Source organism: Glandiceps talaboti, chromosome 4 (genome assembly GCF_964340395.1).
Source record: "Glandiceps talaboti chromosome 4, keGlaTala1.1, whole genome shotgun sequence".
Taxonomy (NCBI): Eukaryota; Metazoa; Hemichordata; class Enteropneusta; family Spengelidae; genus Glandiceps; species Glandiceps talaboti.
The window spans coordinates 12397884-12422193 of NC_135552.1; the positions used below are offsets into that span (position 1 = coordinate 12397884).

At 35.4% G+C, this 24310-nt stretch overlaps 1 protein-coding gene across 2 annotated transcripts in view; it reads right to left on the reverse strand.

The window, feature by feature from the left end:
• Positions 1–424: 424 nt before the first annotated feature.
• Positions 425–24310, reverse strand: part of LOC144433966 (rab11 family-interacting protein 2-like) — a 51446-nt gene continuing 27560 nt past the window's right edge. The window contains exons 3-9 of one of the 2 annotated variants that reach the window (XM_078122387.1): positions 20987–21115; positions 13021–13166; positions 10964–11097; positions 9977–10078; positions 9181–9559; positions 7868–8013; positions 425–7012 (exon numbers count right to left, since the gene is read on the reverse strand). In XM_078122387.1, the coding sequence (XP_077978513.1) occupies positions 6848–7012; positions 7868–8013; positions 9181–9559; positions 9977–10078; positions 10964–11097; positions 13021–13166; positions 20987–21115 (1201 nt within the window). In that variant the 3' untranslated portion in view covers positions 425–6847. Of the gene's footprint in view, positions 7013–7867; positions 8014–9180; positions 9560–9976; positions 10109–10963; positions 11098–13020; positions 13167–20986; positions 21116–24310 lie in introns of both variants that reach the window. The other variant, XM_078122386.1, reaches the window with a different exon arrangement.

A 24310-nucleotide genomic window follows, 5' to 3' on the forward strand; every position in this document is an offset into this window, starting at 1 on the left:
AGGCAAAATGTGTTTTTTTAACCACAAACATGGCTGCCATTTCTCCTATAAAGGTGAAGGTTGCAAAATTAAATGTGGTGCATACATAACCTTACAACACATTCGTACCATGGTTGGTTGAAATTGAGCCATGGACGAGCATGTATACTGGCAGACATGGGTTTTTCCTATAGCATGTTTGGGCTAAAAATGGGGTGGGGTGGGGGTGGGTAGCCTACCTGTAGACTTCAAGGGCTACTATGCCATTCTGTCAAATTACCTTATGGACAGTTATACAGCAATTATTTCTTGAAACTGAAATATCCAAACAATCGCACACTTGCACTGACTATAACAATTGGGAGTGAGTAACTGATAATATAAACTATTCTTTGTGTTCTTTTTTTTTTGTAAATGAAACATAACTTTATTCATAAAATGGCACCTCAGATATGCAGATACATGCTTTTGAAGCTAGAGCATCAGAAAAATAATGCCATCAGACAATACTTCAATAAATAGAACTATAAAATAAAACTTTACAACATAGAGAACTCTGAAAATAAAGTATACATTTCCTTTCAAAAGATATGCCATGAAACTTAATCAGACAAAACGATATCATTAACTTTTTAATTACATCTGGAAATCCAACAGGCCTACTGGGCAGCTCCTAATGGGTATTCCTTATAACATGATATAGAGTGAACTAATCAATTGTAACAGACTAAACTCACTACACAAGCTAATCAAAACTACTACCTGCAGCTCTCCTTTGTTAACAATTAAAATATAAGTGCATGAGATACACAACTGAAGTTACTATGGTTACGAAGGCTGAATGTCCAGATGATAATGCTAGCATCAACATATATATATCTTATAGTTATGTTTCTTTTCTCTCTCTTCGGCACCAAACCTGTCAAAATGTGGCTGAAATCATCTGATAAGCTTCACTCACAACACTTTTTTTCATAAATATACAAAGGCAGAATGCACCTTCGGACCAATTTTCCCTGAAAATCACAGTTCTTACTTGTAAAATCTCTCCAAACTTTGCCATATGAAAGCTTGTTCCTGGTCCTTTCTGAATAATAAAAGAAATCTGTGGGTTCACTGCTTTGTTTTCGAGATAATTGCCAATTCCCCCCGCCCCCTCTAATAGAGTTAACACAGTACTTGGTGGCCATATTGGATTCTGCGGCCATATTGGATTCTGAAATGGCTTAATTTTGATAAAAATTTGACCTCCACTCCAAAAATTGGTATGGTGACTCCTGGTTTCTTTTTTAATTTTGACTTTGAATGCTTTTGAGTTTTAATGAACAAAGTAATGGCAAAAGTTTTAGCTCTCTCATATAAAATTGATCTTGACTTTGACATGTTGATGCTTCAATGTATATAAGAAGTTACAAGGTTTCTATGACAACAATAAAAGAATTTGATGGCAAGAATACACAATAAACACAAAGACAAACGATTGTTGACTATTCTTATGTCTGTCTACTGACAGGATCTGTGACACCATTACTTTAGTTCACTGTAGAGGTAGTGAAAGAGTATTTGTTTACTCACTGGATCCACCATTACCCCAGTTCACTCTACTGGTAGTGAACAAGTATAGCAGTTACACATCCAGCAAGTAGGCAAAGACAGGCTAATATCTAGGGTGCAAATTTGGCAAACCTCTGGCAGCTTTTATGTACTTTCAAGTCCTTGCTTCTATAGGCAATGTTAAGATTCACAAAGGGGAATGCCAGAGTAGGAATTATAAAATGTATAAATTACAAGTAAAGTATGGACACAGAATTCAGCCCTTTGCACTTATATACAGAATGAAAGAAACATTTGCATTGTATGGTGTATTTAGTGGAGAATAACAACAAACAAACTAACTAACTCACCATTTCCCAGAGACTACAGAACCTATAACACTGAACTGAGTAAAGCATTTTCACTGTGTGTCACACTCGTTCATAGCATTCTTATCAAGTCTAAATGTATACTGTTTCCTATATATACTAGTAGCCCATCTAACAAAAGTCAATTTGTAAACAGTGTTTTCAGCTAACGAACAGTTGACTGAGTACAGCAAAGGATAACATCACAACTGTGATTACACGTTAGTGAGATCTAGCTATGTTTCATGGCATCCATGTTTGTACTTTAGTCATTGACTATTTACTTGCTATGCACTGCTAACATTGTTTACAGATTGATTAACATATACAGCCACCACTACTGGATTCACAATTATGGCACCTGAAATAGTACATACACTTATAAACTTATGTGAATGTTAAAAACAATTCTGGCACACACAGAAAACACTTTTACTTCAGTGTTACAGGTTGTAAAAAGGCAAAGTACAGTACTTATTGTCAGAAGACGAAGACCATTTCATTTCTTCAGAGTATAAAATCAACATCTAAGGCGTCTGTTACTTTTAATGACTGACAGCATCCAATATATGACATTTAGTAGACTGTGAGTTCATTGATTTACATCGCAATTCTAACCGTACGATCAAATTACATGAAGGTTTGTAATATTCATGCAATGAAAATGTAAGGTTATGGTGTTAGTTGTGCAGTATGGCAGTGAATAGCAGTATCTTCAATTAAGATCAGTTATAACATGCTTTTTGCTTTTGGCAGCATTGACCTCCAATATGGCTTTCAAATGAGCGCCCTCTAGTGGTCAAGATGGTCAAAGATAAGGGATTACAAAATCGATGAATTGATGACAGAAACTTCAAAATTGCATTTTCAAGAGCACCCTCTAGTGTTACAGATGGTCAAAGGTGATTACAAAAATGGATATACTAGTGTAATTCGAATATACAATGAGTGAAATACTGTATGATATTGTCTCTTTTTATACAGGCACATTCTAAAAGAATTTTAGCTGTAAACACGATTCAACCTGCGCCACTATAAATTAAATTACACCAACAGAGGGCACCATAACTTAATTCAAAGTCTACAGTATCTTTTAGATAAAACTGACAAGTCGTTTTTTCTCCGTATTTGCAAGAACATAGGTCTACTTTGCTACTTGAATGAAAAGACAAATCACGATAGTTTGTGTCCAAAACGATTACATAAAACACACATTAATATCTGATAATGCCAATAATTTTAGTTCTGTGGAGTTAAACACACTGGTGTCGTATTGTACTAGTATGTTGTACATGCTACATTTTAAACCTGTTATTATTACAGATGTACCAATAATTACTTGCATCATTGTACACACACACACACACACACACACACACACCATTGGTGTTTGTGCTGCAATGCAATGCGATACAATACAAGTATACCATTGCATACTTTGATGCAAATGAGCAGAGAACATAACAGGCATTCATGCATATGCACTGATTTATGCCACAATGGCACTAATGCACCATGGGGTTATAATATAGAACTAATTTGTACTAGCTTCACTACTTATAGAGAGGGCCAGTGCATGGACTAACATTTCTATCCCGCAGCCATGAAACCCCTCTCACTAATTCAAATATACTTCATAATATTACAAAAGCATCATTGCTACATTTGGACTATATATCGGCTGCTTGAGTGCTATTAAAATGAAGTTCATAATTCTACACTGTCATTTTTTGCTGACTTTTTCTTGTAATTTTTCATTTACTCGACTACTTTCCATGTTGTCAAAATGATGTAGGATATGATATACAAAACAAAAGATACACATGTAGTATACAGATTTCAATACAAAGACTTTCCATATACTTCCTATCTCCAGGAAAGTGGGTAAGTAGCTTAACATAGCGCCCTCTGGTGCCATTGATATATGTAGTCTTATGCCACTAGAGGGCGCTATTCACAAATATGAGTTACATTGTAGCTGCAGTCAAATACTAGCATTTACATAATGTCAATTCACTTTGGTGCAATAAAATGTTAGTACTATACCAACAATGATCTTAAGCCTAGCATTCTAACTTAGGTACCATGAAAATCCCATTTCTATGACAGCCATACAACGTATCATGATTCAGGTGTATGGAAAATCGACATGATGTCTGGGTTTGTTTCCTTGCCTTAATTAGATCCATACTATATATGTACTGCAGTTCTGTTATGATATTATGCAATGTCAAACCATACTTCACTGAGACTGTTAGAATCTCAGATACTGTTAACCTGTTGTTTGTAATAGTGATAAATAAAATAATGAAACATTCAAATGATTGTAATGAGTCAGTGCTGGCTACATTTCACATTCAGACATCGTTTGTGTTCAGATCCTTGACATTTTGAGTTAGATCTGAAATAATACAAACAATAACACATATGTGCACTTGTCTGTCAGTCTGCGTGCAAGAACCTATCAATTATGCAAGTGTAGTTATACTTCAACTATACAACAGTAGCAATATGCCCCTTCCAAGATTTATGGCTCCATAGTAGACCGACAGTCCAAACACAGAAAATGTTGTATCAGACATTATGCTAAATTATCATCAGTCAACATTAGTATTTTTGGCCATGCCTCAAATTTATATGTACCTTTTCACTGTGACATATCACAAGTTGACGTTCAAAATCACTTATACAAAGGTCACATCCAAGTACCTCACACAATTAACATAATAAAGGCATCATGTGACTTATTCAACCAATCAGCTTCTCCTCATAATTAACTGCTGCAGATACGAGATATTGCCAAAAAATATTAACATTAACGATACTAAGTTAGCAGATAGTGAAGTAGAACACTGAACTGGGTTGACTACCATACAGAGACTAAACAATGGTAACTGAAAAACAACAACAAATTAATGACAATACACAAGTTGCAATTACATGGCTTCGGCTTCACATTGATTGCCCTCATTCATACTTGAAAAAGTTTGCACTAGAATGCAATAGATATGGAATTTCTGAACATCAACAAATGAGATGGCTTCAATGATATAATCAAACATGGCTAAAATCTTCACAAGCTTATATTTTTGACGATAAACCATTCCTAGCTACGGATTTATTTCTTTACAAGGACACTTCAAATTCAAGTATTTCCCTTTTTTTTTTAAAAAGTGTGTATTCTACTCCGCTACTTCACCTTGGCTCTGTATGTCAGACATATCCTAAATTGACAAAATGTTGTTGATAGTTCCAGCAAGCCATAGTTGTTTGTATTGTGGCAATAAAAACCACAGTGAGTGGAAGAAACATCATTTCTATATAAAAACTTTTGATACACACCAATGAATGCTGTATAATTTCACTGTGTATCTTGTAAACTTGACAAATACAGTGAACATTTGTACATTTAGGTACTCAACCCTTAGCAGAATCTACAAAGAAACCTTGTTTTTTTAACTATTATCTTTGAAAAAACTCAAACAACGACATGTTCTCTAGGCATTACTAGAGTACTTGGGTATGTCTGGTATACATCAATGCTGGATTCATTTCTTGCTAACCAAAATTCTGTCTTTTCGTATATGTGCTCTGGGATCAAATACTGTTTGTCAGGGAGGTAAAACGTCCACACCTCCTACCTAATAGATGATTTGCGGGTTTCAGGATCACGTGATTCAGAAACCCTCCAATGGTCGATTTCAAACATTAAAACATATTAATTTAGTCCTGTTAGTATGAAATATCATATTTCATATCATGATTTCTTGCAATGAATGTTTATTAAATCATTACATTTTCTTTCATAGTTGCTTGTAGTCAAGAATGCTTTGGGAAAATAGTAATCAGAAAGAGTGTCAATATAACCGGCTTCAAATTATTCAGGTTTAAAGTGCCATCATTCTGTCAACCAGAATTTTATGACCAAAATATTCATCAGGTTGGTATATGAAATCAATTACATAGGTTATAACAATGGCAGTAGTTCAACTTGGTAATGAACATTGACTTTTGATTTGTTCTTGTCGATGATCCCCATGGCATTGACAAATTCCATAGTTACAACTGACTTGTAGGTGGCATCAAACTACTTAACGTCTGTAATCAGCTGAACATACTGCCAGCTATTGGCCAGCTGTAACTATGGAATTTGTCATTCTGATGAGGATCATAAACCAAGACAGATCATACTGCCACCTAGTGGTCACCTGTAACTATGGTATTTGTCATTCTGATGACAATCATTTACTAGTACAGATCAAAATCTCTATGCTTAAAAGTTGAACAGTTTGTGTGAGAGATCAAAAGCTCAATGTTCTTGACTAAGTTCAACTGTATGTATGACAATGGTTGTAATTCAGATTTCTACAAATCATCCCAAGAGATTCACTACATGGTACAATTTGTATTTCAAAGTGTGACAGCTACTCAAGTCCAGACACATTTATGAAACCAAGTGATTTTGAATCTATCTCTGTAGTTCAACAGATCTATATCTGTAGTTACAGATCTATCTCAGTTGTTATATATGGCTACACGGGTCTGTAATTAAACAGAGCTATCTCTGTAGTTACGGAGCTATCTCTGTTGTTATATATGGCTATACGAGTCTGTATTTAAGCAGATCTATCTCTGTTGTTATACTAGTATATGGCTGTATGAGTCTGTATTTAAATAGAGCTATCTCTGTAGTTATATATGGCTACATGAGTCTGTAATTAAACAGAACTATTGCTGTATTCAACAGAGCTATCGTTGTAGTTCAACAGGGAGTATCCTGAGAAGAGTTAATTCTTAGATACTAAATTTGTATGACTACCTTGTACTTTGGTAATTATTGACCCAAACAAACAAGTAAACAAATACAATAAACAACCACATAAACATCAAACGTTTGGAGGTGTATTTTTACAGTGTGTCTTTACTAGCACGTACTGGTTCATAATGTCTTCAGTTGTGACATTCCATCACAGTGTTAGTGATCCATGTGCTATGTAGTTCACATCTAAGATCTTGGGAGTTTCAACCATCACTTTTAGCAACAAATCATCTATATAGTTCTCCAGTTCACGGATGTACTTTTTTTCTTCTTTTAGTGTTGTGTCTGAAGCAAGCACCTCTCTTATCAACTCCTGAATAGAAGAAAATAGAATATCATCAATATGGCATTGTAATTTTGTTGCCGATAAGGATCTCGTCATGTCTCCTACAAACCTTGTGTGAGGTTTTGATGCCAATAGGAACTGCATTACAGTTTGGGTACTTAAGTTGAAATGACACCATTATCATTAAAACAGGATATACACTGAACTGCATGAGAGCCAAATTGTATATCCAACTAATAGTAATACATGTACCACAGTTCATTTGTGGCGATGACTTGGTGGTTTTCAATGTACAACTACATCCCCATTTCTTATTTTCACATATACACCTGCACTCAGTTTCAAACTAGGTCACATTGGTTCATTGTCAAGGACGACGTGGTATGAACTTGAAAATGCAACCTAATTTTGTAATGTTACATTGCAATGCACTTTTGGTACATTTTAATACTTACTGGAGGGGGGTGAAAGGAGTTGGGTATGGAGCATATTCAAAAACTAACGTTCTCTCATTTTGGCAATTTTTTGTGTTGAAGGTACATACCAAAACAAACCATTGTAAACATACTGGTTTAGTGTTAACCACATGACACATCATAATATATGTGCACTATGTCATCACTATTGAACAGTATGGCTGCCAAGGGGGTTGAGTCCTCGCCATCTCAGCAATATTGTTTGCATTGAAAAGTGCTAGACAGCATGCTAGTAAACCAAAGAGAAAACTAAACAGTGACATTATCTTAACATCACTGAATTCAAACTCCTTGAAAAAGACTGCTAAGGTGCAAAATTAGTTAAAGACTCAAGCTGTTTTGGTATTCATTTATTTACTATTATCTTAATAACTGACACTATCTAGCTAGACTACACAATGCTCACCTCTTTGGACATCTTTGAAAATTTCCTTGGTATAGTAATTTTCTGTGGTACTGAGGGCTTTCCTGGTTTGTGAGGGTCAAAGGTCACTTGAACACATTCAAGTCTCAGCTGGGGTAGTCCGCTGTTAAAGGAGTGACGGAACTTGTCTGCCAAGTAAATGTAGTATAAGAATATAAGGATACATGATTGTGTACTTTACAATATTTGAAAAATAGTGTGGCAACATTATCACTTGACTAGACTTAGATATCATTTTTTTCAAGTATAAGAAATTTTTTACAACTTACAAGATACAACCTACACCATTGATAAATATTGTGTGATATCACTTCACATTTGGCACATACTCTAACACCAAGACGAACATTCCAAAACCCGATCTGGGCTGTTGGGCTGGGCCAGACCATTGGGCTGGGCTCCTGGGCCATTGGGCTGGACTGGGCTGGACTGGGCCATTAGGCTGGATTGTGCTGGGCCAGACCATTGGGCTGGGCTCCTGGGCCATTGGGCTGGACTGGGCTGGGCTGGACCATTGGGCTGGATTGGGCTGGGCTAGACCATTGGACTGAGCTGCTGGGCCATTGGGCTGGACTGGGCTGGGCTGGGCTGGGCTGGGCCATTGGGCTGGCCTGGGCTGGGCTGGGCTGGGCTGGGCTGGGCCATTGGGCTGGGCTAGACCATTGGACTGAGCTGCTGAGCCATTGGGCTGGCCTGGGCCATTGGGCTGGACTGGGCTTTTCTTACCATATTGTAAGGTACTGCATATTGAGTATAATTTTATTTCATTTCATTTCATTTTCCAATAGCCAAGCCAAGCACAACAGCAAAGAGCCCAGCTCAGGATTTTAGGATATGCCTGCTAGCTATAGTCATCCGGGAAAAGTGATATAGCATGTGACATTTGCATAATGAAGGAATGCAGCATCATGTTAATTTAATTATAGTCTTTTTTATTTTGAATTGGCCACAATTATAGGGTTCAACAAACTATTCTATAAATATCTGTGAAGAACCCTGGCTTGGCTGTGATTAGCACAACTACAGGTAATGAGTCTGGATTATACATGCCACATTCTGTATTTGGACAAAGTGTGCTAATGTTTCCTATGGACAACAGTACAGCTGAAAGAACAGATTGAACTGGAGTAACATGAACTGACAGGGAAAATATTTCATATGTTGGTGAGCTGAATAAGTGGACACAGGACTTCCGTATGTCCCATATATTCTGACATTTGCGAGCCATGAGATGCCAATGGGATGTTTCATTTGAACAGAGGTGTAGGTAAATGATAAAGACAACAATTTCTTACCATCTCTATTGAGTGTTCCTGTTGATATTGTATCATCAAACACAGAATCTCTAACACTATCGCTACCAGCAACATGATGATTACTATCCCTGCTAGCATCACCATTAGCATGAAACAACTGATCCTCGGATATTGTTCGTAATCTGCCTTTATTACAGTTTATTCCTGGTAATGTGTTGGTTGTAATATCACTAACAGATTGAGTCCTAGATCGTTTCTTGCTAAGTAATGGTGCGTCTCTGCTGTCACGTACGTTAGGTACTGATCTGGTCCAGTCTCTGGGCCAGTGAAGTTCATAATCTGACGATGGTGTTATTGATCCATTACTGGTTCCTAGTTTACTACTTTTGTCATCAAGTACAAGTTCTTCTTTGGAGTGCTGTATAGAATGAAATAAACAATATAGTGCTAATGGCATTGTGGCAATAAGTTTGGAGTTTTTCAATAAAAATCATATTTTTTTTACCCAAATCACACATCAATGGTGAATGAAAAAAAAAATAGTGCTGATGGCTTGTAGCAATATTTTTTCAACAAAATTAAAAAAAACTACATTTTTAAAACCCAGATAACAAATCTAGAATTAAACACAAAATAGCACTGAGCAGTAGTTTTTCAACACAAATCACACACCCATGATGCGGTAATTATACTGTTGGCCACAGTGATGCACATCACATATATGTTCAACATGTCTGTTCAGATACCAATCATTTGTTGCCCATATCGTGGTTGTAGTGTATACATTGTATGATTGAGGCATAGATGAATGGAGAAATAACTAATATATAAATACCTTTTTCTTTATTCCAATAGCGCTTTTCATCCTGCTTTTAAAACTTGACTTTCTATGTGGTGTTCCATAGCTATGACTATGTAAACTATCAGATACACTAGTCTCTGATTGCACTGGGAGGGTGTAGATTTTCTACAACACAAACACAGTATTTACATTCATTAAAGTTGCACAAGCTGAATTTGAAAGGATATTACTCAAGTGAAAATACTAAAACAAAACCACATTCTAGTATAATGCATGTCTTCTATAACATTACAGGTGTATTCTGGCAAGGTTAGAACAGCTGATTGCATTGTATGGATTTTCTGAATATTTTTTGATATGTATGATAAATTACATCATCAGATAGTTTATGAGTTATATCTTAATACCAGGTTTGAGTTCAGTCAATTGCGAGTGGTGGTTAACTGTGCTTCAGTAAATGCAATCCTGCGAGTATCTTTTAAATATGCAGCAAAAACTACACCAAAATACGGATAAACTCAGCTTGTGCCCCTTTAATTATACAGCATTATTCCTCAACAGAGCTGGAAACTTTAAAAATTCAATGAAGGTATAATTACCTACTCTTATCAGACACTGATTTCAAGTTGATAGAAATGTGGGTTTTTGTCTCACTCAAAAAGACTTTGGTATACAGATTATACTACTATGGAAAATATGCTTACGACAAGCGAAGACAGACACAACTTAAAACTATTGTTATTGCATGTAGTAGATTACAAGTGGGTGATGGCAGTGCCTTGGTCTTGTGGATGTAATCAAACTGTATTCAAGATAGCATAAACACTGAATGACTTATCAACATCTCAGTTGTAAATACAGAACCTGTTATCACTGAAGGTGTGAAAGTTTTCAAAGTTTGGTCAGAAGTGCGAAAATGAAGTTCAGCAATTGCACTGATGCCAGACCCCCTCCCCCCTAAATGAATGAAGTTTATTTACTGAGCTTGTGTGACATTGTGTGATTGTCTCTAACTAGTACCTTGTGTTCTGAGTTCCTGTCATGTGACTGTACATCCTTAGTACTCGTCAATGGTAAACTTTCTTCTCCCAAGTCTGGAATCTTTTCTGTTGGTGTTTGTTTTTCTCTATGATGTGGCAGCTGGAACTTACTACCTACAAATATGAATGAACAACAACTTGTTACAGTAATGGATTGTACCTGTTATCCTGGGTATGCAAATTGTGATGGTGATGAGACTTTCATGTAAGTCCATCAGTGCAGTTTTTTTTATTAAAGCCGAATAAAACAATTGTGTGTTTCCGATAACCTGACCGACCCTAGTTTAAGCCGCTGACCTGAAACATTTTTTTAAAAAACATTTTTAAACATGTCAAATTAGAGGGCGCTTTCAACGGAGTAACATTGCTTTTGCTCCACTCCGTAAATTTCCGTAAGTTTCTCTTTTTTTTTTTGAGAATTGTAAAGATTAACGGGCTAAACATGAAATGCAATGATTGTCCTGCAAGGAAGAAGAATGTTGAACTGTGCCAGGGAGACCATATGCTATGCCCAAAGTGTGAAAATCGGAGATTTGGGAATAACCGGACAACAACTGAAAAGTCAGGTACAGCAAAGACGACGGCAGCCACACCCACTGAAAAATAAAATAAAATCCCAACCTCCCTACTCTATTTTCCAAGGCCATATTATCGGAAACACACAATTATTTTGTTTCCACCTAAACTGTGCAACACTTTATTTACATTTACCCTGGGGTGTGTTGAAGTGAAGGTTCAAACATTTTAAAAACAATGTCCACCTGTTGTTTTGTCTATTTTACTTACTCCAAATACAGGACATACACACAGATGTTCAAAAAGTTAAACAAAATTTATCAACACGATAATATTAACAATGATGATGACGGATGCTATTTTGAAATTTCCTTGAAAAAATAATGAGATGATGATAACAAATATGAAAGCGTAATTAATGTTGTCGAATTCCTGAAATATACAGCATTCCTTACCTGCTATAACCTGCTGCAGAATTCTTAACTACAGTACTAGGAATAGTTGAAATTAATTGCCCATTTGTATTGAAAATCATACCCTATATCAATTGTTTAATTATATGACATCTTGTCTTGTTGGAAATCAAATCCAATGATATAAAAACAAAAAGTTGTAACAGTTATATTCATATTGAAATCTTAATTTCATATAGGATACAAGGGATTCACCATAAACATGTCATGTCAATAGACGAGATACTTTTCAAAATAAAATTTCAGCTATGTCCTCTCAATACTTGTTGTAGACATTTCAATTCACTACTGTAACAAAGCATCGGTCTTAAAATGAGTTGTACATTCTTACGAAACATTGGTCTTAAAGTGAGTTGTACATTCTTACTGGATTTTACATCTACTGGTTGTGTCAGGTGATGCCAGTAGTGTCATCATGTGATCTGAATCAACAGGGAAATGGAGCTGTGTGACAAAAACAGGATCAGTTATTGACAATGGGAAAGATTCCACGATTGACTTAGAGCCATCTAAGTGGGTTGAGTCTATGTTATGCGAAATCATAAACCTAATTTTAGCTTTGAGTACAGAACTGATGACAGTGATGGAACATTTGAAATAGAATTATTATATTAGGTAAATGTCTAATTGAGTGTTGCGAGGACATGGCTGAAAACAACCAAGTGAAGAGTTGCTAGTGTACCACACATGCTGCTACATTGGTGTTCCTATATATGTTGCAGAGCATGTGCAGTACAACCCTACACTATTTTACTGGTGGTACACCACACACATGCTGCTACATTGGTGTTCTTATACAATGGAAACTGATCAACTGGCAACACTGAATTGCCTTAGTTGTTAGTTTTTCAGATATATGTAGCAGAGCATGGCCAGTACAGCCCTAGTCTGCATATGTACACTGTATGTAGCAGAGCATGGCCAGTGCAGCCCTAGTCAGCATTTTACAGTCCATGACTCTTATTTGTCTGTGATTCCCTTACAACACAGCGGTCATGGGTTGAACGACCTGTCTGACATTGTATCAATGTACTGTGTGAAATCTCACCAACAACAGATGCCACCTCCCGAAAAGAAGTGGGTCTCTTTTTCTTCTTTTTCTCTGACATATCCACTGCTAAACTGACAGTGACTTCTATGTCACCCCTCTCTTTTGCATCTTTCCTACCCGGTTTATTGTGTAGTTTGTGCCATCTACAATGTAATAGATGAACTATGTTAGTAATGATAGGGGTGGTGACAAGAGAGATTGGGGGTGAGATTCAATGATTGACAATCATTTGAGAAGAGAAAATAGTTAACATAGATAGAACATTATGTATTAGAATCAGTCAAACACCATTCCATTACCAACTCCAGAAGAATGTCTAAATCCATAAGTTGAAGAGATCCTGTAAAAGTTAAAGTGTGTATATGGATTTGAATGATCATCTAAATTTGACCTTTTACGACAACTTTGGTATGTCATTCTATATAATTTTAAATATTTGTTTGGTGACCAGAACTGTCTCTATCATTTATGACTCATAAAAATATATTTTATTTGAATAATATATTTGGGGGCATGTTTTTTTGTGTGCACTCCCTTGAATATCTTGGTTTTGTGTCTGGTGACAAGGGAATTACTACATTCACTGGTTATCAGCTAGGAAGGCAACGTCTCTCTCCTTATGGTGGACATTGTTACTATAATTATTGTTCAAATCTACAGTTTACTTGAGACTATACTCGAACATTCAAGTCCAATTTTGTACTGAGAAACTAGTGACTTGACACAAGAATTACAGAAAACTTATTGGTAGGAATTGTGGTTTGAAATGTATACTTTTTATTTACTGTCATATGGAAATACAAAGAAACTTTGTTCTTTAATACTTTGTTCTACAAAACTCAAACCTATACATAGTTAAAATCATGCAAAAAAAAGGGGGAGGGAGTCATCATAGTACAAATTTTCAAAAGAAAAAGTCAAAGTGAAGTTATGAAGCCATTTCAGAATCCAATATGGCCGCCGAATACTGTGTTATGTGCTAAATCCTAGGAGAAAATAAAAAAAATGCCAGTTTCCTTGAAAAGAAAATGATGCAGCACTCCAAATTCTTTTAATATTTCAAAAGGACCAGGAATAAGCTTTAATATAGCAAAGGATGGACAGATTTAAGAATGTGATTTTCAAGGAATGTGATCCCTGAAGTGAAATAGGAAAGTTCAGTAACACTAGTATGGGGATGTGTGATGCCTTTTTACATACCTTGTACCTTATTCAGGGCAAACACTGTATATTGTAAATACAAAATGTACATACACCATGTGATACTGATAGTAGGATTGCACACAGGCCACGGTTCATTTATCTATCATAGGTCTATGTTTTGTAATGAATAATTGATAATTTTCTCTAAATTTCAAGATAAATTTCAAGATTATATTCCTATGAGTCATAAATGAAACAGTTAACACTAGTCAATGACTGAAGCCTAAATAGAATTACATACCAAAGATTTTATAACTCGTAGTAAAACATTCTCATTTCAATCCATATACCAACTATACAAAGTTAGCATTATTTGACACGCAGAGAAAGAAAAGGCAAGCATTAACAAGATAGATGGTTTTACAGTGTCGGGGATAGGATGGGGAGTAAATGCAAAGTTGATAGGTAATGCACTCTGAATCACATGATGGGTATGGTTGGGTAGACAAGCATAGTGTAGACAGGTATGTCAATGGAAGTTACATTATGTAAATAAGACTGGTATAAACATCAATAGTGGGTAGACAGGTGTGAAAGTTACATTATGTAAATTAGACAATGTGAAAAGTTACATTATGTAAATAAGATTTCCTGGTATAAACACTAACAGTGGGTAGACAAGTGTGAAAATTACATTATGTAAATAAGACTTTATGGTATAAATACCAATAGTGGGTAGACAGGTGTGAAAGTTACATCATGTAAATTAGACAATTTGAAAAGTTACATTATGTAAATAAATTCCTGGTAAAAACATTAACAGTGGGTACAGAGGTGTGAGAATTTACATATGAAAATAAGACTTCCTAAAAACCAACAGATGTGAAAAGTTACATTCATTATATTGTATGGACTTCACTATATAAACACAGCAGGCAGAGATGTGTGGATAAGTGAAAATGTACATTATGTTGAAAAAAAGAATAAAAGTTGCCTTTTTCGTAAAGATGTGTGTATTTTGCATTTTTAGACAATATGCATTTATATATCTTAAGAAGGATAGATGTCTTTTTGTTCAAAGTCACAACATAACTGCTTGCGAGCAGGTGATTTGGCACAAACAAGCTATTGCCTAGCTATTTCCCTGGTTCTAATAGCTGACACTGTCTACATTCTCTAGTGAATACATCAACTACATATATTCCAGTTTGTAAATTGTGCTCACAAACTATTCAATCAATACCTGGTTATTTACTGTGCTCTAAGCCATGTCTAAAATCTCTTGTGAGTTTGTGACACCAAGTATAGGTCATGTCATTATTATCTTGTTACCTACTTGGCTGTAGCCATTTCTAGAATCTCCCAATATAGGTTATGCCATAAGTATCCAGTTATTTATTTATCACATACACATGCTCCTTGTTGATAAGTCACAAATATGATAATGGTAAGATCCCCAAACTATTGCCTAATTATCTATAGGGCTCTGTCAGTTTCTAAACACCCTTGTGGGTATGTGATTATAGATAGAGACAATCCCTTGTACTAAAGTTGTAGATACATGATAATTGTATGACACCCCCCCCCAACCCAACCAAACCAACAACAACAACAACAACAACAACAACAACAACAACAACAACAACAACAACAACAAAACAAAAAAAAAACCCACAAAAAACAAAAATGGGCTCTAGAAGTTTCTAAAACAATTGTTGGTGTGTGATAAATAAGAGCAAGATCCCAAAACTATTGCATTGTTAGTTTAATACTGGGCTCTAACAGTTCAAATTTCTGTAATCCCTTGTGGACGTGAGTGTTGGATAACAGCAACATGTCCAAACAATTGCGGTTACTGGGTCTCACTGTTGCCTATGAATTGTGAGTACCGGTATATGTGATACCAGTTACACACATGTAGCTTCTGGTTGTCTGAGATATGCCTTTGCTTCTAAGTGAGTCAGTCTAACAGAAACACAACCATACATTCATAACTCATTTATTGAGGACACAGCTATATTTATATACATTTACCATGGGACTGCTACAACATGTTTATGACATAGCTATTTTTTGTACCATGCTTTGCAGCGTGTGTGTGCACATATATGTTTGTCATATCATGTCATCATAACTACTATCATTTCTTCCTTATTTCTGTTGAAATTGACCCATAACATTTCTAGACTTACATACCTGCAACTATGTTAGTCTAATTTGCCAGACTTTGGATTACTGCTGACTTACCATGCTTTTTTAATTTCTGCATACGAATTGTTACTAATTATATGATATCTTATATCTATTTATTCCAAGGTCAGTCATTAAGCACACCTGATCAGTAGTGTACTGAGAGTGTAATGACTGCACAGCTTTTAGCTTACTATCCGAGACACAAAACTAAAACTATTGTAAGATGTTGATGCTCAGACCATCAAACACCTGTTTGGTGGTCTGCTGTTGATGTAAGCAATCACAGGACAGCTGGGACACAGAATGATGTACATACAGTGACAGTAGGGGCAGCGTTTCTGACAACAAGGTGGTGGTGGTCTGAGATTGATGTATGTACAGGACAGGACATTGATGTCATTACACTCACAGTAGGGGCAGTGTTTCTGACAACAAGGTGGTGGTGGTCTGAGATTGATGTATGTACAGGACAGGACATTGATGTCATTACACTCACAATAGGGGCAGCATTTCTGACAGCAAAGTTTTGTCAAGTGACAATACATGTACATTCAACCTCATTTCTACATTGATTATAAGATGATTATATCCATAAAACCACAGTCACAGCTATTACCCACTTAAGTACTCTACCATACTGAACAACAACAGCTTTAGTTTGTATCTACCCTAATTTACCCTATCATACATGTAGTATTACTAAAAGTTGGCTTTTCAAAGCAATATCTGATAATCAACATTATTAGTTTAGTCATGGGCCAAACAAAAGAGACTTATCATTCACAATGGCACGGTTTCAATATAATATACCTTTTCAACTTTAGTGTGGGTGGGGACAAATCCTTTATTTGTCATTTTTGATCAATTTATTTCCCAAACACACAACATTTATGATAGTTTTGAGTTTTGTATCCTATAAGCCATAGTCAGTCATCATGTGGTTTTGACAGCTTTATATACATAACCTACTTCTGTCTCCCTCTGTTTTCACAAATATTCCATTATCATCTTTTACGTTGTGAAATTTTTCATTTAGTATACTGAACTTCTGAAACCATTAAAGTAGGGTTATAAAAGGTGGGGTTATGCGAGAATGAATGTTCATGTACTCTAGTTACAAATGAAAATTTCAACTCACAGTCAAAAAATTTGAAAATATGAAAAAAAGTAAAGGAGAGTAGTTGAGGCAGAAATAATCTCAACTGGATATTTCCTTTAATTTGAAACAAATCCATTATTTCTAGTTGAGTACCTACATTCTTAACTTCTAACATTGATTACCAAGACATTTTATACGCTGTATGTTCTACAAGTAGCCAGCTATTTGAAACCACATGTTGATTTTAGATGTCAACAACTTGGTGGGTGTTCTTAACTGAATGTTATCATGTACATGGAGTTTTATGCCAGGGTTACAATATGGAATGCATTGCATAGAAAGATAGCTTTTGTATCAAGCCTTACTAAACTATATCTAATACGGAACATGATGTGTTCAAAAGTATCTCTTAAAAGATAGTGTTTCCATTTATATGTAGTTATGACATAATAAGCATAGCCTGTATAAAACGCTTACAGTATATTCTGTTTTATCACTTATACTCTTGTAACTAGAATTGCAAACTGCTGATAATATGGTTTGAAAATTTCCACGCATAATTGCCCCATCAGGTTGTTCCTCAGCTGTGGGTGGTCACATTCAAGTGATATGCAGATGACCACACACGGACACGAGTTAACATTAACAAACAAACAAACAATGCAGGTCACAGTCTTGATGTACATACATCACCGAAAATACTGTAAAGATTACCTCTCAGTTGTTGCCGGTCAATGTGGTGAAAGCAAGAGGGACAGCTATGTGTTTGTAGGAAAATGGGACCCTGAGTGGAACAAAGATGGCAGAAATTGGAAGAATGACCTTTGCTTGAACCCTGACCCCTTTACACATATACAGCAGCCTTGTCCATCTCAGCTGAACATAGTCATCTTCATATCACTTCATTTGAATGTGGCCACCTACTAGCTGACGAACAAGCTGATTGGGCAATTATTCATGGAGATTTTCAAACCGTATTATCAGCAGTTTGCAATTCTAGTTACAAGCAAGGGTATGACATGAGAAATTAAACAGACTATACCATATAAAGCACCATAAACGGGCTATAATAAAAACGAGTCGCTGTGCTAACCTTTAAAGTACAATCAGTACCCTCATAAACAGATAATGTAAATCATATTAAAAGTACAGAATAAAAACTTTATAGTTCAGATACAGTTTTGAAGACCTCTCTTATTGCCCAATGTGCTGAAATGTTTCCACAAATAAACTACAGGCCACACAACTCACACTCGGGTCATTATGTTATGTTTGTGCAGCACACAGTCCCCCACTTTTGCAGCTCTAAGACGTAAATTGATGTACAACTTTTTTAAACGTATCGAAAACAGTCAAAATAGTTTAATTGCAGCAGTGCTAAATTCCGATACAATCCTCTATTTGGGGATTCATAAACTGTATAGAGATTTGTTGTATTTTTAAATGCTTTTATTTGTTCATGTGTGTATTTGTCAGATTGTCTTTTTAAAGTCTTACTTGTTTTAAATTGCCGTTTGTATGTATAGTTTTTATCTATGGGATGTTTATGAGCGTGTTTGCGTTCTTTTCTTTCCCGAAATAAAGTTCAATAATAATAATAATAATAAATCCTAACTGTAATTTCAGTTTTATTTGACTTGCACTCCAAGTTGGACTCAAGTTTGAATCCCAATGTGTCATTTACATGTAATGTATATCAATGTTAATTAATAATAAGGATATTAAATTCTAAGCTACCTTTCATAATTTAAAGACCAAATTTAGATAAGTTGAGGACTAAAATTTAGGTAATGGAAAATTGTTGTCTCACAGAGCTTATAGAAAAATTTGCCCCAGAAGAAAAAAATTGTCCTGTCTAATCATATGGCTCCAGTGGTAGATGTATAAAATACAACTCTGGTAATCCAGCCTTAGGTCTATAATACTAAGATAGGCACAAATTAAGTCTAGTGTTCTTGTATGGCGTCATTATGGGCGTATGGTTAGAGTGGCTGGCTTGGAATCTGCAGGTTGCAGGTTCAAGCCCCATCAGTGCCGTTTGTTTCTGAGTGGCTAAAGTCCTTGGGCAAGATTTGAACCATGACTGTGCCTCAGTCGACCTAGCTGTATAATTGGGGACCTGGTAGGGTAGAGGATGTGAATGCTTTAATTCTATGCACTTATATAGGCTGCAATGGATTGTATGCTCCCCAGGGAGTTGAGGAAGTATAAAGGGCCATTGTGCCACTATATTGTGCCAGCGGTAATAATTGGAAAACGCTTTGAGCACAAAGTGGGAAAGCGCTATAGAAAAACCAACATTATTATTATGTTCTTCAATATGGTATATTCCACAAGTGGTTGATAGTGGTTCCTCGGTTGTAAGATTCTAATCACCCTGTGATGAAGTGTAAATACTGGAAGATCCAAAACAGTACACTGCAAGTTCATGGAACTCTGTCAATACAACTTTGCAATGTCTCTCTACTGAGACTATAATTAAACCAACAGCCATTCAATAGCTTATCACTGTTGTATCAACATGTTGCAACAATAGTTTTAGTTTGTGTCTATCTTAATAGTAAACTGAAGACTCAATTACCATAGTAATACGTGTAACATTAATGTGAGAAACTCTTGGATTGAAACCTTAACCTTTAAAAGGTCCAGTTTGGAGTAAGACTAGCATTTATGTCTGACAACAGTTGTCTGCATGGCAGAATTTAATGCTATAGAAAAAGTTGGTCCAGAAGAAAAGAATGACCTTATCAAATGCTTATGGCTGCACTGGTAAAATAACACTAATGTCAATCTCAGGACTTGAATCTTTGTCTTTAAATACAAACAAAAATACAACACGTACAATCACAGAATCTATTAATAGTACCATATATACATCCTGTCATCACCCTTGCATTCTTATAACTAACCTGACCTACAGGCTTTACATAGCTGATGTAAAATGGAAAACTTTCACAAATAACATATTACCTAATTTCAAATGAATTAATATGTAAATACAGCTTGTCCTTGATTGCAATGAAAATAGGTTTATGTAACAGATTCACATATTCCAGTCAAATGTCAGAGGTAGATCGAATAATAATAATAATAAGAATAAACCAAAAAACTTGCCATAATTTGCTAGGACTTGAAACTAGAAGTAGTCCATGGCACATTGACCACTAAACATCATATACAGATTACCAAATAAGGTAGTACATGTACGTCTACATGTATTAGGCCAATGGAAACCAATCAAAAACTCTACCTAACTGGGTTTATTTGGCTAAAAATGATTACAAGGCTAAAAGTTAAATTAGAACCCTGAAAGCACAGTATGTCTTATGTTTGTGCAAAGTTTGGCTGATACATCATGCTTTTGCATTGCAGAGAAAGTGGTTGTGTATTGGCAGAATAGGAGCAATTACATCATTACATTTATCATGTTCATCCAATCCATCGATAGCTGGAAAAGACACTTCTAGATTTAATCCAAAATTAGCTACTATCATTCCATTTCCATAAATAATTTAGAATTGTACTTACCTTCTGATAGGGATTCCATGGAATTCAATATCTGATATTGGAATGGTGGCATATCCCAAGAATTCATCCAACAGCTTGGTTTTATGGAATACTTGTAGTTCTACAGATTGCTCTGTATTGCCAACATGTCTGTGTCACAAAAAACACGCTATCAATTAATTATGGAAAAATTATGATTTGTATTTTGAATGCAAATATGAAATGTGAACAATTAATTACATTTATATACATTGTGTTACTCTTGGTACATTTATCAATTGGTACCAAGTTCCTAAAGTTTGTTTAATCCCTTCAAAATTTGAAATTCAAATGATTAATCAATTTTTAAAAAATGAAATCATGATTGCCGGATTTGCTATTACTCATGTGACCAATCACATGATTTTTTCCTTTAATCATGTGATTGGATTGCCCATCCCTATGATTCAATTGCATGTTAATGGTTCAATCCTGAGATTACTAAACTAAAATATATCCTGATGTGTTACAGTTTGTTCACATTAAACAATGTAGTGAAACTAAAGAACGTGCACATGCTTTACTATAGTATGTCACCTTTATACCAAATTTGAATGAATGTTGCCTGTTTATATGCAAACAGACAGACAGATGGACACATGGATGGATGCATGGATGGAACCGATGTAGTATCCCCATGCTTTTGCCCGTTGGGGATAAAAATAATGGTAATGACTAATCAGACATGACTTTATGAGATAATTATCACATTTATAGATTAATGTCTGCTATCATATTATCATTATTAAAAAACGTACTTTTATTAAATATAATAAAGTTGGTATGATTGATATTAATTCTTGGATCACTTTAGAGAATGTAGATCTGTTGGGTGCAATGGAAGAATTACTGGGTTTAGGGGCCACATGGCTATACAGGGGACAGTATTCTGTGGGGCAATTATTGCCTTCCTTCTGAGAATTCAATAACAACCAGCATGAGTGGTCAGTAGTGATATCCTTGATTGAAATCAGCCAATTAAAGTCATTCTTGCATGGATTAATCATTAGCTATGTATTCAATCAGAAAGACATCATTCAGTTTATTAGAAGATGTGACCTGTATCACCCTGTGGCACTGAAAGTACTGTTTATCCTATAAAGAAGAAGGAGAAATGAAAGCACAGAGAGAGTCAGACAGACGATACGATCATTAACAATGACTACTTAAAAACAAATAGAGATGATTTCAGCCCTTGGCTGTCACATTAATTAATCTTGAGGCTGTCAAAACTAAGTTATCCATATCTACAATTAGTGCAAACTCAGATAAAATGCCTCAGCCACCTGTCAGTTTTTCCAATAACAATTATGAAGTATAAACTCTGTGTGAACCCAATTACGTTACATGGCTACAAATTCAGTGTTTTCCTTTCAACAGATAGTTTCAATCACCAATATACAGGCCATCATGAACATGAAAAGTCACTTAACCTTTCAATTGAAACCATTTGGTGAACACTATTCATCCAAGCCGTTTAAAATGAAAGACACTTTTAAATCTATCTCAAATTCAACCTATGGACAATATCATTGTATAATCTACAAAAAGACGACAGTGGAATGAAAATTGGGATTGAAAAAGTAAAACAAAGAGGTGTAAAGGTTAATCTAACCAAGGTACTGTAAACCTGGAAATTTTCGCTGAAGAGTTATTTTTGCTAATTTTGATAGACAACAAAAACTCAAAAAAATAAGTAGTGACTAAAACGCCTTCTTGTACATGAACACTATGTACCAATCTGGTAATTAGTAACAATTATTGTTTGAGAACTAGCCGAAGACTGTAAAATCGCAATGCTTGCTAGTAGTGAAAATATCTAGGTTTACACTACATCTTCTTCAAATGTTTTTGTTCATTGGGATATTTAAAGTAGGCATATCTAGTAGGTTTCCTTGATTTCCTGGTAGTCTGAGAAAGTGGGAAAGAAGTACAGAATCAATTCATTCGTAGTAAATGCATAGAAAAGCGACTTGAAACTTTGGCTAGTTTTGCACCTCAGCGGGCTTATTTAAAAATCTTCAGTTGAATTCTTGGTACCCCGAATAAATAGAACAAGATGGTCGACTTATTCTCATTTGTGTATAGCAATGCATGTGAAGTGTGTGGTACGAAAGTTATGGTGTCGACTAAGCTGTAATATTCTAGTACAGGTAAATGAGAATTGATCATTTTCTTTTTGGCTATTACATTTACTATTGTTTGTTCTTTTGTGAGGGCTTGTTACATATATCTGACACGACCAAGCCACACAAGAGCACTGAGTGAATCACTCAACCAATGAAAACATGTAATACCGAAACATACGGGTACAGTACTTCACAACGCTCTGTTCCAAAAGAGCACGAGCACAGAATGCAAAAATGATGCTATCATTATTGTTTGGTGGTTCTCTTTCTTTCAATTTCAAATGTTGAGTGTTATATTGTAAGACAGATTCTGATTGGCTACTCATAAGTACGAGATTGGGTTCGGGGAAAACCTATAGTATTGTGTCAGATATATGTAACAAGTGCTCACAAAAGAATAAACAACAGTAAACGTAACAGCCAAAAAGAAATCGCAAAGTGTACACTACATCGGATTTTAATCAGATTAGTCTTGGTGTTACTATCACAAGAAGCTCTGGTGAAGAGAGTCTCTTGATCTAAGAACACCAAGACAAGTCTCTGTGCTAGAATATCTCATATGTGTTAGGGAATTTTTATCCCTTACTTGTATGTAACACGTAAGAGACAAAAATGGTCCAACTCATGTGAGATATTCCATCCAACTGGGGCAAGTGGGATTCTATTACTGGGTATCTCTTTATAGGTTCCTAAAAAGTGAAATGACACTAATTTTTGTAAGATTGGTCTATCTGTTCCTTTAATTCTAAAAGATATAGAAAATGTCATTCCTTAATCTTACTTCTGAAATGAGAAGTTAGTTAGGTAAAATCTACCTTGTACTTTGGTTAATTTACCAAAGTTCCTACATTTGACCTATGGGCTACCTACATGCACTTTGTTAAAGGTTATATTAAGTAGATCAAATTTATCCTAATTTCCATGTCACAGTACCAGTACTATCGATATTCTTGTTAAGACTGGCAAATAAAGTAAATCTACTCAATTTCAATAGCTCTTTGATTGACCAGGGTTCTCTACCCTTGTGTTTTTGTTACAGATAACTCTATGTAAATTCCTGGGTCACTTTAGCTACAGATTCCAACTAGTGTTTTGGCAAAGGTCGTATTAAGTAGCTCAATTCATTTTACATGTGCTTTGGGTCCTAGACTGATGTTTTTGTAAAGGTCAATAAATT